This window comes from Petaurus breviceps, unplaced genomic scaffold (genome assembly GCF_028583685.1).
Source record: "Petaurus breviceps papuanus isolate PSGF00001 unplaced genomic scaffold, PetGlider_PUasm1.0 138, whole genome shotgun sequence".
NCBI lineage: Eukaryota > Metazoa > Chordata > Mammalia > Diprotodontia > Petauridae > Petaurus > Petaurus breviceps.
Genome location: NW_027185694.1, coordinates 11463716 through 11479864, shown reverse-complemented (window position 1 = coordinate 11479864; position 16149 = coordinate 11463716). Strand labels below are relative to the sequence as shown.

Sequence of the window (16149 nt, the reverse complement as noted above, 5' to 3'; positions counted from 1 at the left end):
ATAAGAAAGAGAACAAAAATGGCACTTCTCTCTTTCTTTCTCCCCATATATATGTATACATATACATACACATAGGTAGATAGATAAGACAAAGTTTTCCTTATATGTAAAAATCTGGATTTATAAAAATACACCCCCCCTGCAAAAAATTGGAGTATGATTTAGTGGGAAAAACACTAGAAAAATTCAGAATTCTTATTTTTGAATACTAGCTCTATCAATTGTTAAGTGAACTTGACCCTGTCACATTACCACTGAAAGTTTTACTTTCTTTACCTAATTTGCAGAGTTGGTACAGTTCATGAAATAACGAAAGTGGGCAAAATGCTATTATTGTTACTGTTGGTATTGTTGTTACTGAGTAATTCTTCTCTTTACAGAATAATTCTCTATGGGATCCTTTTTTATAGTTAGTCAGCTTCCATAATGCACAATATGATGATTTACAAAAGTTCATTCTATATAAAACTTTTTCTTCTTCTTTTTTTTAAAAGCAGTTGGGGTTAAGTAACTTGCTCAAGGTTACACAATTAGTTATTTTTGTGTGGGTGCCAAGTATCTGAGGCCAGAATCAAACCCAGGTCTCCCGACGCTGGGGCCGGCACTCTTACTCACTGCACCACCTGGCTGCCCCTTATATAAAACTTTTCATGAGCCCTATGGAGATAGGTCATAGGAAGGACTATTTAGAGGTCATCCACTCGAATCTCCTGACCTTGCAAACAAGGAAGCTGAGGCTAGAAGAGGTGGAATGACTTGCATCATTTGTCACAGAGTTGGTTTATGAATCCAGGTCCTATGACTCCAGCTCCTGTATTTCTCTAAATGGAATTCTCAGTCATAATTTCTATTTTCATTAAATTTTTTAGTTGCTCAGAGAATGATTTATTTTAGGTCATGGATCCATATAAGTGTTTATCCATGTACAGAGCACAAAAGTGGGGAAGATATTATAACTTGCATTGAACAGTGTAATTTCAATACTTCATTTGGTTGAACACTAATGTAAGTTGCCTTGCAATGGAATTCTTTTAGAGGAAATATTTATGCTTTAGTTTCGAGATAAAGAATTGTGCTTTTGAAAATATTCAACCATTTAAAAATGTTGATGGGTTGGTTGAGTGTACTTACATCTAGATAAACTTAAATGAATTCATTCTGCTCTCTATCCATAGGTGTTGCCACCCATTGAGCAAATGGGCATTGCCCATTGTTTCACTTTACCCAAAGGGAAAAAATAGACTTGGACATGAGAAGAGTTTAAGTTTATTCTCCTTAATATTCATTGCTGGCATATTTTCAGTTCTCATTATCTCCCATCCTCCTATTATCTCTGTGCCTTTGCAAAGACTGTCCTTCCTTCCTCACCTCTGCCTCTTTAGCTTCCTTCAAAACTCAGTTCTACAACCATTTTCTATATGAGAGTTTTCCTGATCTTACTAGCTGCTAGTCCCAACTTTTCCCATCACACACACATACATGCGTGTATGTACACACGCATATGCACATACATACATACATACATATATAAATGTTGTTTTTCAGTTGTGTCTAACTCTTCATAACTCCATTTGGAGTTTTCATTGCAACTATACTATGACAGTTCCCCATTTCCTTCTTCAGTTCATTTTACAGATGAGGAAACTGAGATAAACGGGGTTAAATGATTTGCCCAGGGTCACACAGCTAGTAAGTGTCTGAAGTCAGATTTGAACTCCAGGCCCAACACTCTATCCACCATGCCACCTAGCTGCCCAGACACACAGAAACACATACACACACACACACACACACACACACGAATGTAAATTCTTTAAGGGAAGAGGTGTTTCATCTTTGTCTTTGTATTCTAAGTCCCTGGCACCTAGTTCAAGAATGCTTGTTAATTGATTGATTCATTGAAGAAGAATAAAAAATTGTTGATCAGAATCCACTGGGGAAAGTTTGGAACATTCATCCTGATAATGAAGGTACCTACTGGTAAACCAAGAAAAAGAAATTAACTTGGATAATCAGACCTAGTGTGGAACAAATAATAGATACCAGCAATTCAGCCCACTGCTCCACAGAACTAAATATGACAATAAATATAATGTTTTCTTCCCTTTGGCCCAGTCATTATGTGCTTTGTTGTTTTGTTTTTTTTGTTATATTGCCTCCCACATAGTAATTTCCTCAGTGGTTCCACCATCAACATATATTCAATCAACAGAGCATTTATTAAGCACCTACTGTGGTCTAGCTTGCATTATGCTGAACCTTGGGGGTATAAATACAAAGAATAAGTCAATGTTTCCTTGCAAAGTATTTACATTCTGACTGGAAAGAAGACAAGTGTTTACAAGGTATACATAGAATAAAGGTATAGAGAATCTATACAAATATATACAGGGATAGTTCAATACAAAGTAATTAGAGAACAAGAGTACTTGAAGTAGGGACAATCAGGAAAGGTTTCTTGTAGAAGGTAGAGTTTGAACTGTGGTTTGAAAGAAGAGAGGAATGTGTTATAATTGCTTGGAAATGCTATGTGGTTTCCCCCCAAGGAGACCCTTGAAATATGTAGTCATTCTCTGAATTCCTTCTAGGTGAGCTGAACAAACAGAAATGCATTTTCTCTTGGCTACTAAAGGCCAAAACATACACGATAAATATAAAATGAATAAAAAAGTGACTACCATGGAAAGTTATTAGTTCTTGATTCCCAGGGTGAGTAGGATTGACCTAAAGGAGAGAAGAAGGAAGCACTTTACATTCGATAAATCATTGCTTGGCATAGTGTTATGGTAATCTGACCTCATGTATAGGAGTAGATTAAGTTTGCAAACATTTAAAACCTCATTCATATAAAACTAAATATCATTCACATGCACATGAATCCTCAGGGACTTACCCAGAAACCTGCAGTCTTGGTACATGCAATGCTCTCAGTAAGAAGGACATATCATGCAATTGGGCTCCCTGTGGCATCCAGGCTTATTGTTCAAGGGATTGAGTAAAGGGGAAACTGGAAGCTTTTAGATAATAGATCTTTTTTTTTTAAACCAAATCTGGTCATTATGCTTTTCTTTTTTAAATGGACTGGATATAGCAGGGAGTTCTGCCAGTCCTCAAGAATTATTCTTCAAATTATTTATTTTCTTTTTCTTCTTAACATAGAGAAAGAGACATTTGGAGATAACCATAGCATGTCTTCTTGATTGTGCCCCTGGTTTTCTGTCCAGATAGCTTTCTACTCCTTTCTTTTCAGAGTAACCTATATACTATGAATTGGTTCTGGCCCAATGAAAAGCAACCAGTCTGTGCAGTGGGAATATATCCAGAAATTACAATGATAAGAGACAAACTTCTTTTCTTCCTTTCTGAGTTATATTTAAAACCTTCATAAAATTCTCATTCTCTCATTGTCAAAAATCTTATATCATTCCTAGACTTCCAGTAAGTTTCTAAGATGAGACGTTTTCTGAGTCAATCAGCATCTACACATAACAGTGCTAACTTTTCCTTCAAAAAACACTTTACCTTTGCCCTTTTATTATAAGTATTTAATGACGTTTGCTTCTCCTGTATGACTCCTGAAGGGAAAGTAGTATATGATATTTGCACAATCACAAAATGCATATCTAAGTAGTTATTAGAATATTATATCAAAGTACATTGAGTATCACATCTCCTCCCACTTACTCTCTTTCACAAGAGCCCTAGTGGCTATATTCAACTCCCTGCCAAATTTAGATTGCATGGTTCACCTCCGAGGGACCTCAGCCCTCAGGGACTCTTCATAATCCCTTTGATCATTTTTGTCAATCAAACCAAAATCAAGCCAAATCCTGTTTGATTCCTGTATATAGAAGAAAGCAATGGAAGCAAGAAAGGAAACAGATACTCTGACCCTATTTCATACCAAGGATGTGGTTGATGAAGTAGATGCAATGTGAACCATGTGGAAAAGTTACCATGTTACCTAAGAATTTGTAGTAGTCAAAATGAACGATTGGGCATAGGTATACATATTACCCTGAACTTAAGGGGGTTTTTCTGTGTTGTTTTTTTTTAACTTCAAATAAATAATAGGGGTTATTCCATGGTCTGAGAGTCTAAAAGGAGAGCTGGTTTAAGGGATATATGAGGTTCTCAGAAAAAAAAGATAGTAGAAGCAGAAATGACCATAATAGAAAGAAAGAAAAGAAAAAAAAAGAAGCATCTCATGAATATAAGGACTAAACATCTCAACTAATGAATTTAGATTATAAAAAGCATGTACAAAAATGGAAGGAGAGGTACATGATCAAAGATATATATTAAAAAGTGGTGTAGAATCATAGAATTGTAGACTCCCAGAGGTAGAAGAGACCTGAAAGGTCATCTTGTCCATTGCTATATCCAATGCATTGATGCCTCTACAACATTGCTGATGTAGCCCTTACTCAAGGACTGCTTCCAGCTTATATTCACAGGTCGGATCCCAGGGAGGTGATTAACTCTAGGTTCAAGTTGTGAGCCTGCATTCCTAAAACTATAATTCATGAGCCCCCACCAGTATACTTACCCTTAATAGACAGTCTATAGACACAAACAGCTAAAAGCAGAGGTTTATACTAAGATGACATTCTAAGAATAATATTAATAAAACACTTTCCCCATTAACCTGAGATGCACCCTTCTGCCATTACACATAGCATATGTGAGAATATTAGGTTTACACCAAGAAGTATACTGTTACTCTAGTACTAGTACAGTAGTAGAGAGACACACATATAAGAAACTTATATGGTCTGGGCAACTCAGAAGTCTAACACAAAGGATCCCAATGTCCTCTCCCTTTGCATGGTGTCTTTATAATTCCACTTCTAGGTATAGTCTCTCTGCTGGGTAGGTCATTCAGTCAGGCTCCCTAAGCCTGCTGTTCTGTGTAACTCAACTCTTGATGGACAAGACTAGTTCTTTTCTAAATTCACAGAGCTCATACTCCTCAAATCTGTGACCTGCCTCAAATCAAAGGACCTGTTTTCTGACAAGTATAGTTTCTCCTGCTGAGCAAATAGCTTCATTGCAAGGCATGTAGTTACAGATTTTCTTCAGGGAGAAGCTTCTGAAGGGATAGAAAGACTCTGGAAAGAAGCTATGCAGAGATGCTGGTATCTTGGTCATGTCTTTGTCTTTACCGCACTAGAGACTTCAGGGAATTTCTCCTTGGGTAAGATCTGGAACTTTCTTTCTTAGTTGAGCTAAGATACCTCTCTTTCAGGAAGAGATCATTTACTCTGTGTATTGTCGAGTATGTTCTCATGGGTTTATTTACTGTTCTGCATGTATGATCTTTGTATGACTGGTATTTGGTGGGAAGGGAGTCATTCTTTGGATATGCAGTTTGGAGCATTCCTTCCCTATTAAGGGATAATGATAAAGAGCTCTGCTTGAACCTAAAGTAATTTTACCTAGACTAATAACATTTAGAAAGTGCCTAGATAGGGGCAGCTAGGTGGCGCAGTGGACAGAGCACCAGCCCTGGAGTCAGGAGGGCCTGAGTTCAAATCCGACCTCAGACACTTAACACTAGCCGTGTGACCTTGGGCAAGTCACTTAACCCCAATTGCCCTGCCCTCCCCCCTCCAAAAAGCAAAAAAAAAAAAAAACCCAAAACAACAGTGGCTAGATATAATTCTATCTCAGTCCTCCCTTTCAGAGGAAAGCAGATTGATCAGCCTTATAGCCTCCATCTTCTGCTTCTCTTCTTGTCAGGAATTAAAGCCTCCCTTGGAAAAGTGAATGGAAGAGATTCCAGAGACATCTATTCACACCTCCCTGTGGGTTCCATTTAAATAGATTCATATGAACACATAAAACCTATGCAGACAACACACATACAGACATGCATACACATATTTTATATCAGAAAGAAATTTAAATCCATTTTCTTTTTTTTTTTCCTTTTTTTTTGGAGGGGGAAATGAGGGCAATTGGGGTTAAGTGACTTGTCCAAGGTCATATGGCTAGTAAGTGTTAAGTGTCTGAGGCAGTATTTGAACTCAGGTCCTCCTGACTCCAGGCCGGTGTTCTATTCACTGTGCCACCTAGATGTCCCAAATCCATTTTTCAAGTTGCAAATGGACAGATGTCCTTTTCCTTTCCTTTCTCCTCTATGTAAGACTATTCCATGCTGTAACATCCTACTAAGAATTTGTCACAATTTCCCTTTTCCATCTTAGATTTTGTGGGGTTTTTTGTTTTGTTTTGTTTTTCTTTTCATTGAAACCTTGTTTTAGTTTCCTTTAGGAACACTTCTCATTGACTCCTAACTATCTGGATTATGGAAAGGTTTTCTTCAAATCTCTTCTCATTTTCTTCTCCAGAAGGGAGATCAGTCTATGCTTGGAACACAGAAAACAGTCACTGGGCTGTGGTAGTAAGGCAAATATCAGGGGTAGTTAGGTGGTGCAAAGGATAGAATTGGAATCAGGAGGACTTGAATTCAAATCAGGACTCAGACACTTACTAGCTATGTGACCCTTGACAAGTCATTTAACCCCTTTGTCTCCAGAATAAAAAAAAAAGAAAAGAAATACAAATATTTTATTCAAATAGTTGTACCAATTTCTCCTAGGCTCCAAATTCATTTATTGAATTGAAATCTGCCCCCTTTTAACTTTTGGGTTCAGTGTTCTCTAGAGCTACAAAAAGGAAAAATAAAACCCCACTTTGGTTCATCTCACTCCCCACGTTAATAGCAAGTTCCCCAGTATTCACCCTTGTTGGGTCAGGGTGAATAAATTCCATCTGCCTCTTCTCTGCTCCAGAATGCAGATTATCTGCCCCCATATACAGTCCACAGTTCTTGCTGAGTCTTCTAAGGTCTGGAGATAAACATATGAGCTGTGTTTCATTTTTGTTTTCAACTCCCAACATGCCCCCAGGCAGCTAGCATCTAGTTCAGGCTAATTGAATTAAACCTTGAAACTTGGGCCTCTCTCAGGCACTTAAAAGCACTGTAGGAGGAGGGTTGGAGTAAGTGATTATTGTCCTGCATTTCTGCAGTCAGAACAAAAATTTCCTGTCCTTATTTTATATAATTTGAAGCATTTGTCTTCCCCCTTTTGAAAATCAGGACAAATCTTTGACCATCTGCAATCTTCTGCTATCTCTCTCATTCTCAATGTTTTCTCATTAAATCTCTGATGCTGGTTCAGTAATCATATCTTCACATTTTTTCAGTATGTAATTCATCTAGGTCAAGTGACTGGAATTTATTTAGAGCAAACAGGTCTTCTCTTATTTTCACTAACCTTATGTTTCAATTTCTTCATAATTATCTTTCAGTTAACTTTTTAAGTATAAAGATCATTCTTCCAGATAGGAAAAGGTAAAAAGCAAAGTAGATGTGTTTCTTCTCTCTCTCATTTATTAATATCATCTACCTGACCTCAAGCAGTGAACCTATAAACAACTTCATTAGATTTAATTCTAAATGTCTTTTGAGTATCTAAAAACTCGAATGTACCCTCAAGTAACTGAAGTATATCAATCAATAATAGATCAATAAGCATTTATTAAACAATCAGAGAGATATGATAGATTTTCCAAAATTTCTGAGAAAATTCTGACTAATAGCAGTATCATTTGGCTGTTAGGTGGTACGGGTCTGTTACCGGGAAGATCTGAGTTCAAATTCTGTTTCAGAAGCTTACTAGCTATGTGACCCTAGGCAAATCACCTAACCTCTATTTGTGTCAGCAGCCTCAACTGTAAAATGGGGATAATAACAGCACCCACCTTGCAGAGTGTTGCAAGAATCAAATGAGATAATATTTGTAAAGCACCCAGCATAGTGCCTGGCATTTTGTAAGCATTATAGAAATACTGCTTCCTTTTCTTCCCACCCCACCTCCACTGGAGTGACTGTGAATAATGCAAAGCAATAGAACTCATTTGAATCTGAGTTTGGGTTCGGTTTGTTTCAGGAAGGTAGGTCACTTCGCTTTATAAATGCAACTTGTATTTGCTGTCTCTTATTTACTCTTTCTTTTCCTTGCTTTGTTTCTCAAGACAGCATATATGTGACTAGGTACACTTAATGAAGATTGATATTTAGTTGTTTATAACATCTTGAGATTGTCTTTGATGGAGATGGCCTAATAATAAAGAAATCCAGATGTTCTGAAATAGCTAAAAATTGCCGGTTATGAATTCGCTTGCTTATCTGTCCTCGGAAATAGCATAATTATCAACTGGTACCTTTAAAAAAAATCACCAAATCTCAGAATTAAAAAGGATTTCAGAGACCATGTAGTAAAGTTCAAAATGCAACAAATATTCTAGATATATTTATATATCTATAGATATGTATGCATATATCTACATCTATCTCCAATACATTTATATCTCCCATATATACACACACACATACATACATACACACATTTCCAGTATATATTTGTATCCCATCTATATCTAGTATATAGTAAACATATTTATATCTATCTCCAATATGCCTATATATCCAATACATTTATTTATAGGTATACATACAGTATATTTGTATATTTCATATATATATCAATATATTTACACATCCAATATATGTATACATATTCAGAATATTTATATATCCCATATATACCCAGCATATTTATATGTATACATTATATTTACATACATAAGTACATTTATATATGCATATACATATACAATATATATCTATATATATGTCCAGTATTTTTATATTGTTATTTAGTAATTTTTCAGTCATGTCTGACTCTTTGTGACCCCTTCTGGGGTTTCTTGGTAAAGATATGGAGTGATTTGCCATTTCCTTTTCCATCTATTTTTATGCATATACAATATATTAATGTATATCTTATATACATACATGCATACATAAATATGCATACATACATATTCAGCACATAATACTGGATATTCCTCCATAATATACTGGAGTAAGTGGGGGGGGGGGTCGCAAACCCACTAGCTTCCTAGGCAGTCAATTCTAATTTTAGGTGACTCTGGTTGTTAGAAATGTTTTTCATTACATTGGGCTGAAGTCTGTCACTTTGCTCCTAGTTCTACCCTCTGGCACTGAAGAGTTCAAAGCTCATCTCCCTTCTGCATAGTATGCCTTTAAATATAGCTATCATTCCATCTTTGTCTTCTTTTTATCTAGGCTAATATCTTTGATTCCTTCAACCAGTTGTCATATGGCATGAATTGGAGGTTTTTCTTTAAGCTACTTTTGTCACATGGCTCTCTATATTTGTCCATTTATTATCAATGTCTTTCCCAAAATACAGTACCCAGAACTGAATATAATACTGCAAAAGTGATCTGACCAGGGCAAAGTTCAGTGGGACCATCTCCTCCTTCTATAAACCCAGATCGGATTGATTAGTTCTTTGGGCAAACACATTGGTCTCCTTAGCCTATTTTCCCCTTTCTGTCTCATGTGAATAACGTGTCTTCAGAATCTGATTCTCGAAAGCAGACTTCCATGTAGAATTTTTGCTCACAGAATCGTCTCTATCCTTTCTCAGTATCCTTTGAAATCTGTTCTCTCAAAATATAGAAAACATGACTATTCCTGGCTCTTCTCTCACAAATTCTAAGATGAAACGGTCACTTCCCTGCAAGGTTCCAATCATCTCCAGCCTAGCAGATCGTTTTTGCTTGCCAATGAGAATCAATCCAGAATAGTAGTTTCTCCATTTCTTTCTCCACTTTTTGAAGGATAAATTATTTTTAAGGCAAAGCAAGAAATCATTAGCTGCTATGTTCTTGACAAAAAAGAGAGCTCTAGTAGGTTCTGAGATAATTTGAGTCCTCAATCATTATTCTCTGATGCTTCCATTTCAGGACTGTGATCTATTTCCCAAACTCTTCATCTCTTATTTCAGACCGAGTGATCTGTAGTCCTTTCTAATGGCAATAGTGAATCGGTTTCTGCCTCCTATGCTTTCTACCCATTGTTCCTTCTAGTTTCTGGATTTCTCACATGAGTATATATTCTTAAACACAATGCCACTTTTCATCCTCCTCAGTCTTGCCCCACCTACTCTAAAGTATACCTGAGTCACATTGCAAGCACAGATCCTGTCCCAGTAAGTCTTAGTGACACCTATGAAGTTAAAATTTGCATATGTTAGACTCTCTAGTTTACTTTGTTATCTATACTTTGTGAATTAAAAAAATATATTGCTTATCAATTTTAAGATGTCATTTCCTATGAATTTCTGGACATTTCTATTGTTAATTTCCTTATACTGTTGCTACTCTGTATGATCAGTGATACATAGGCAATTTCCTTCCGCCTTTTCCATTTTTAGTTTCGATTTGATTTTTGACTCCAAATAACTACTTTTTTTTTTAGCCAATACTTGTTAGATGTACTCCATCCCTGTCTAAGAACCTATCATCTTATTTTAAGCCATGGTCCAGAAATACAAAATCTATTCTCAGATAGAATCTTCTTAACCAACTGTTCACTTCCCAAATCTGCCTTTCTGTTCTAAAGCACTTGGTTTTTAATGCTACGGTACCAATGATGAAAATGCCACCTATGTGCCTGAAGTCTTCAGTTTTTTTATATAAGTCTTCATAATCCTTAGCTATGCATTCTAAATTCTTTCTGGCAGTATGGCTTGTGCTGCCTGAGTGAATTGTAGAAATGGACAGTACTTGTCAGATGTGACAAACCTTGGGATGTCTTTTGTTACCTCCAGGACACACATTCTGGAAAGATAGCAAACCTTTTTATGTAAGTTTATCTTGTTACCTTTTAGCTATTTGGGATAGTTATATGATAATCTGCACCTAAATTCTAGTCAGAGCATTAGGTTTCAAGCAAATGCTATGTGATTGAATTGAAAAGATGGCTTTTTATTGTAAACCTGGTAGACTTCTTTGTTTCAACGTGTCAACCTTCAATATCTCCCTAATGCATCTGAGCTAAGTAGCTACAAGTTCCTTTAACTAAAAACCCCCAAAAATTGTCCCAAAGTGTCAGGGAATGCCTCAGGAGAGAGAATTTCCTTCATCACTGGTGGTCTTTAAGCAGAGTCTACATCAGTGGTGTCAGACTCAAAAAAATGGGTCCCTGTGGACCACATTATTGACTTAGAAAACCACTAATGAACATTATCTATGTTGTATTATATCTTTATGTATTTTGTTAAACATTTCTCAATTACATTAAGTACAGGATAGATTTTGGAGTTTTGTGGGCTGTGAGTCTGGTAACTCTGGTCTAGATAACCATTTCTCCAGAATATTATAGAAGAGATCTCTGTTCATATATGTGTTGGAATAGATATAATTTAATATCCCTTCCATTTTGAGATTCTGTTATTCTATGTTTAAAATCAGCTTCACCAGAGGTGTCTGAATCATGTCCTGTGGGTTACAAAACTCCCTAGTATAGCTTGAACCAGATTAAAGTTAATTGAGAAATGTTTAACAAAACAAATAAAAATACAACATAAATTACATTATTTTGTACTTTGCTTAGTCAATGTACTACTACAGAGATGTTTCTATTTGAGTTTGACACCACTGAACTATATTCTTTTTGACTTGCTATGAAAAAAAAGAATCTGATTGACTATATTTCTCTCTTCTAGATAACAGCCAAAAAAAATGAACCATGGGTAAACTCTGCTTTTATAAGAAGTCTGAATTTTAACCATCTGAGTTTGGATCTATTTTAGGATAAGAAAAGTTCATGTTGTAATTCACAAATCCCATCTCTTACCTCTTAAACCCTATCTGTACCAACATCATCAAATGCAATTTCTAGCTTTGATAAACACTTCAGTTTTCCCAAAACATCTCGTTTCCATTTCCTGACCCTAAACTTTACTTTCAGGGAATCTCCTTAAGTAGAACTTCAAATGTTTACTAGAATTCAAGCTCCATACTCATTCACATCCTGTAAAGGAGAGAGGAAAGAAAGGAATCCAGATCCTGGTATGTATGAAAATCTTTTCTTTCTACCATGACAAGCCTTGACAATAATCAGTCTTAAAAGGTAATGAGAATACCTGATTTCAGCAATGCTAGGAGACAGCTAATCCAAATGATGTCATCCTCATTTTACAAATGTAGAAACTGAGGTAGAAAGAGGTAAAAGTGACTTGCCCAGGATCATACAAGTAGGAAATGCCTCCAAGCTGAAATACAAACCAAGGTCTCTTGATCCCCAGATCAGTCTGTTTTCCATTACAACATGCCATCTTAAATGATACCTTTAGATTTAGGAGACAATAGTAGTATTAGGAAGAACAGAAGATGATGTTGTGGTTAGGCAATCATGGAGGTACCCGAATTTCTAGCTTTGGCCTAAATAAAGTGATAATTTAATCAACCCACAAATATTTATAAAAGTACCTACCAGGAACATAGCTTATTGTCTTGCTAAGGCATAGTCTAAAACAGTGGTGGGGAATCTACAACTTAAGTTTGCATTCAGTCAAAGAGCCGTACTTGAGTACCTAGAGGGCCACATGTGGCCTTGAGTCTGCAGGTTCCCCAACCCTGATAAATTTATGTATGGGGAATTGTATGACTTGGCACTGAAGGGTTTGTTGTTCAGTCATTTCAGTCATGTCTGACTCTTTGTGACCCCATTTGGGATTTTCTTGGCGAAGATACTGGAGAGGTTTGCCATTTCCTTCTCTAGTTTATTTCATGGATGAAGAAACTGAAGCAAACAGGGTTAAGTGACTTGCCCAGGGTCATACATTTAGTAAGAATCTGAGGCCAGATTTGAACTCATGAAGATGAGTCTTCCTGACTCTAGGCCTTGAACTCAATCCATTGTGCCACCTAGCTTCCCTCATTGAAGGACTTGTGTTTTGACAAAGCAATATACTTTGTGGAGATTCAGTTTCCAGAATAGTTTGCTGTAAGCATCTATGTTACTATGAACAGGAAAGCATGGGCATGTGCTGGAGGAGCCCCAGGTTGTTAACATACCCATGTTTATTTTGAAAACCTATCTGCCATTTGGAGAGAGAGAGAGAGAGAGAGAAAGAGAGAGAGAGAGAGAGAGAGAGAGAGAGAGAGAGTCACTCCCTTTCTAAGATCCACTGATAGCTCTTTCAGCAGAGTGTCCAATTAGGGGACCTCCGAGCACAAATCCTTTAGCACTGATCCATACAGACCTAAACCCACACATGCTCCAAGGGGTGTGACCCTCATTACATTTTATAAAGTTTGCACAGCACAATTTTGGCCTATAATGGAAAAGAATTCCTTCCTTTTATTAAACACCACCATTGGTGGTGTATATTTCCACACTGAGGAAATCACGGATATTTGCATTACTGAAGCATTGAGTAATCAAAATGGACACTAAAGCCCCATGTCCTTTCCTAAATTCCTTGGAATTCTATGAATTATATGCCTGTGACAAGTCCATTCATTTAAATCACTGACTAGTCTATAAAATCAAACACTTTGCTATTTGATATATAGACAATCTTTACTATTTAACTGGTTTATAGATATTTATGAACTTGAAGCAATGAGATAGAACCAAATAGCCAAGATTTTCATCTTATTTTAATAGGGAAAAAGCTCCAAATTTGTGATCATCCTCCTTAATCTTTTTATTTGGCTTCTTTATGATGGAAAGTAAATGGAGACAGCACAATGAGCTGTGAAATTTTGCTTTAAAGCTCCTGATGTAAAATATATCTGCTAAGATTTTTGTGTTGGTTTTAAAACCTTTTTTTGGCAGTACTTGCACATATATAAAATTATATATGCATAAATGCCATTTTATATTATCTTAAAAGCTTCTTGCTGCTTAAGGATACATACTGGATGCAAAACATTTTTGAGGTAGACTCCAAATCAAAAAAGACAGTGAAATAAAATGTAAGAGGACTGAGCTATAAGCATGGAACATGCCATTTTGCATTTTTTGAGGGGGGGATGGAATTCATGCATGGTCCATGCCTGTGGTTAAATAAGGCAGATCAACTTACTGGTGTTTTGCAGTGAGGTCTGGGAGAAATTGGGAAAACTGTCTGTTGGAGATTGAGAGGAAAGATAATTCAATAAATACATTTAAATATACAAATTTGAATACACAATATATGTTTTGCTTTAATAAAAGTCAGAGGAGAAGCCAAGTGATCTCCTGAAAGTACTTACTCCTTTGATGTTAATCACAGCTCCAGGTGGTCCAGGAGGCCCTGGAGGACCAGGCAAACCAGGTGGGCCCTAAGGGATAAAAGAAAAGGAAGCTGATTATTTAAAAACCTCTGGAAAGGGAGGGGGTTTTCTAAAAAAAAGAAAAAAAAACAAAAAGAGGGAAGGCATTGCTGAAGAAGGACTAGAATAAATGAATATTCCTATGACCAGGCTTCAACTACAATTTTAAGAGAGCTGATGAAATGTCCCTGGACTATTGCAATAACCTTTGAATTTGTTTCCCTGCCTCCAGACTCTCCTGTCTCTAACCTATCCTTCACACAGCTGAAAAATCGACAATCCTAAAGCAAAAGTCTGGCTATGGCATTCCTTTGTTCAAGAAGTATCAGTGGCTCCCTGTTGCCTCTAAGATAGGATCACAGAATTATAGACCTATAGCTGAAAGAAACCTCAAGGGACATTTAGTCCACCACCCCCCCCCCCATTTTATAGATGAGGAAACAGTCTCAGAGCCCTGGCAAAGGTCACACAGGTAATAAGTGGCAGAAGTGAACTTTAATCACAATCAATTGATTCCACATCTACTAGTTTATTGAACAGGTTGGATAGAATACAAACTCCTCTTTCTGGTATTTAAAGCCTTCACCATCTGTCCCCAACCTATGGCTTTTTAAAGCCTTCAACATCTATTGCCAACCTTGCTTTGTAGATAGATTTCATGTTAATCACTCATCTAGCTGAGTTAGTCTATTTCCTGCTCCCTATATGTGACATTCAATCTCCCTCCCTCTTCTTTATCTTTGCACAGATTGTCCTGTCCTAAATGTCTGGAATGAACTCCCTCTTCACTTCTGCCTTTTGGAATCTTTTAGTTTAATTCAATTCAAAAGGAAGCATTTAATCAAGACTCAACTCAAGTGGCACCATCTCCAAGAGACCTTTCTTGATCCACAGTTCCTCACTATGAAATTTATTTGTATTTACTTTGTATATATTTTGTAATGGTGTCCATATTGTTTCCCTCCTGTAGAATGTAAACTCCTTGAAGGCAGGGACATAAAAATGCATTTGTATCTCTACTACAATTCCTGTTAATAAATGCTTTTTGAATGGCTAATGTAGAAATATGTTTTGCATAACTTCACTTGTATAATGGGTAGCAGTATATTGCTTGCCTTCTCAATAAAAGGGGGAGGAGCTGAAGGGAAGAAAGAGAATTGGAACTCAAAAATTTTAAAATTGAATGTTAATAAATGAATGAATGAAGGCTTGTTGAATGAGATGATGGAGAAAGGAAGGTCCCTTGGGAATGATTCAAATTGCTAGGTTTGGGATGGTCCGGACTTGGCTAGCTGAAATGTTTTAGGTTCTGTGTATTTTCAAATTAATTGTGAACAGTTACAAATCTGCCCAGAACAAAATTATGAATTGTAGGTTTTCATTTTGGGAAAAAAAATAGGTATTTGAAATATAAAATCTATGTGCAACAAATTTCACTGAAATCTGTTAAAATAATTTAAAATATGGAGTAAACTTCACTGAAACCTGTTAAACATGATTGAAAATATGGTTATTATGGAGTTTTTATCAGTTTTCATTTTGTTACAAAAGTCCAGAAATTTGTTTCTGGACTCCATTGTTATTTCCCCTTTCTAACCACTTATTTGTCTCAAATCTTGAATTCTTGGAAATTATACAGTATTATTTCTAATACCCTTCCTTGACATGTATGGTAGAAATTATTTTGATAAGTTCCACATTTATTTTGCTTCTTCAAGAGGATTGTACTGACAAGAATAAATGAAGAAAATATTAAAGGCAATTTAATTCATTCTCTAAAGAAAAAAGTAATACAGGAAAATTCAGTTAATTTTTTTTTTAGTGATTGGTTTTGGGAATAAACATCAATTTAAAAAGTTTAGTGCAAGAGAATTTTTGTTTAAAGGCAACTTAGATCTATCTATCTATCTATCTATCTATCTATCTATCTATCTATCTATC

At 36.2% G+C, this 16149-nt stretch overlaps 1 protein-coding gene across 2 annotated transcripts in view; it reads right to left on the bottom strand.

Annotated features, from left to right (window-relative positions):
* Positions 1-16149, bottom strand: part of COL15A1 (collagen type XV alpha 1 chain) — a 197300-nt gene that overhangs the window by 32503 nt on the left and 148648 nt on the right. For both annotated transcript variants that reach the window (XM_069105698.1, XM_069105700.1), the window contains 3 exons: positions 14149-14217; positions 13980-14021; positions 2679-2724 (listed from right to left, as the gene is read on the bottom strand). In XM_069105698.1, the coding sequence (XP_068961799.1) occupies positions 2679-2724; positions 13980-14021; positions 14149-14217 (157 nt within the window). The remainder of the gene's footprint in view (positions 1-2678; positions 2725-13979; positions 14022-14148; positions 14218-16149) is intronic.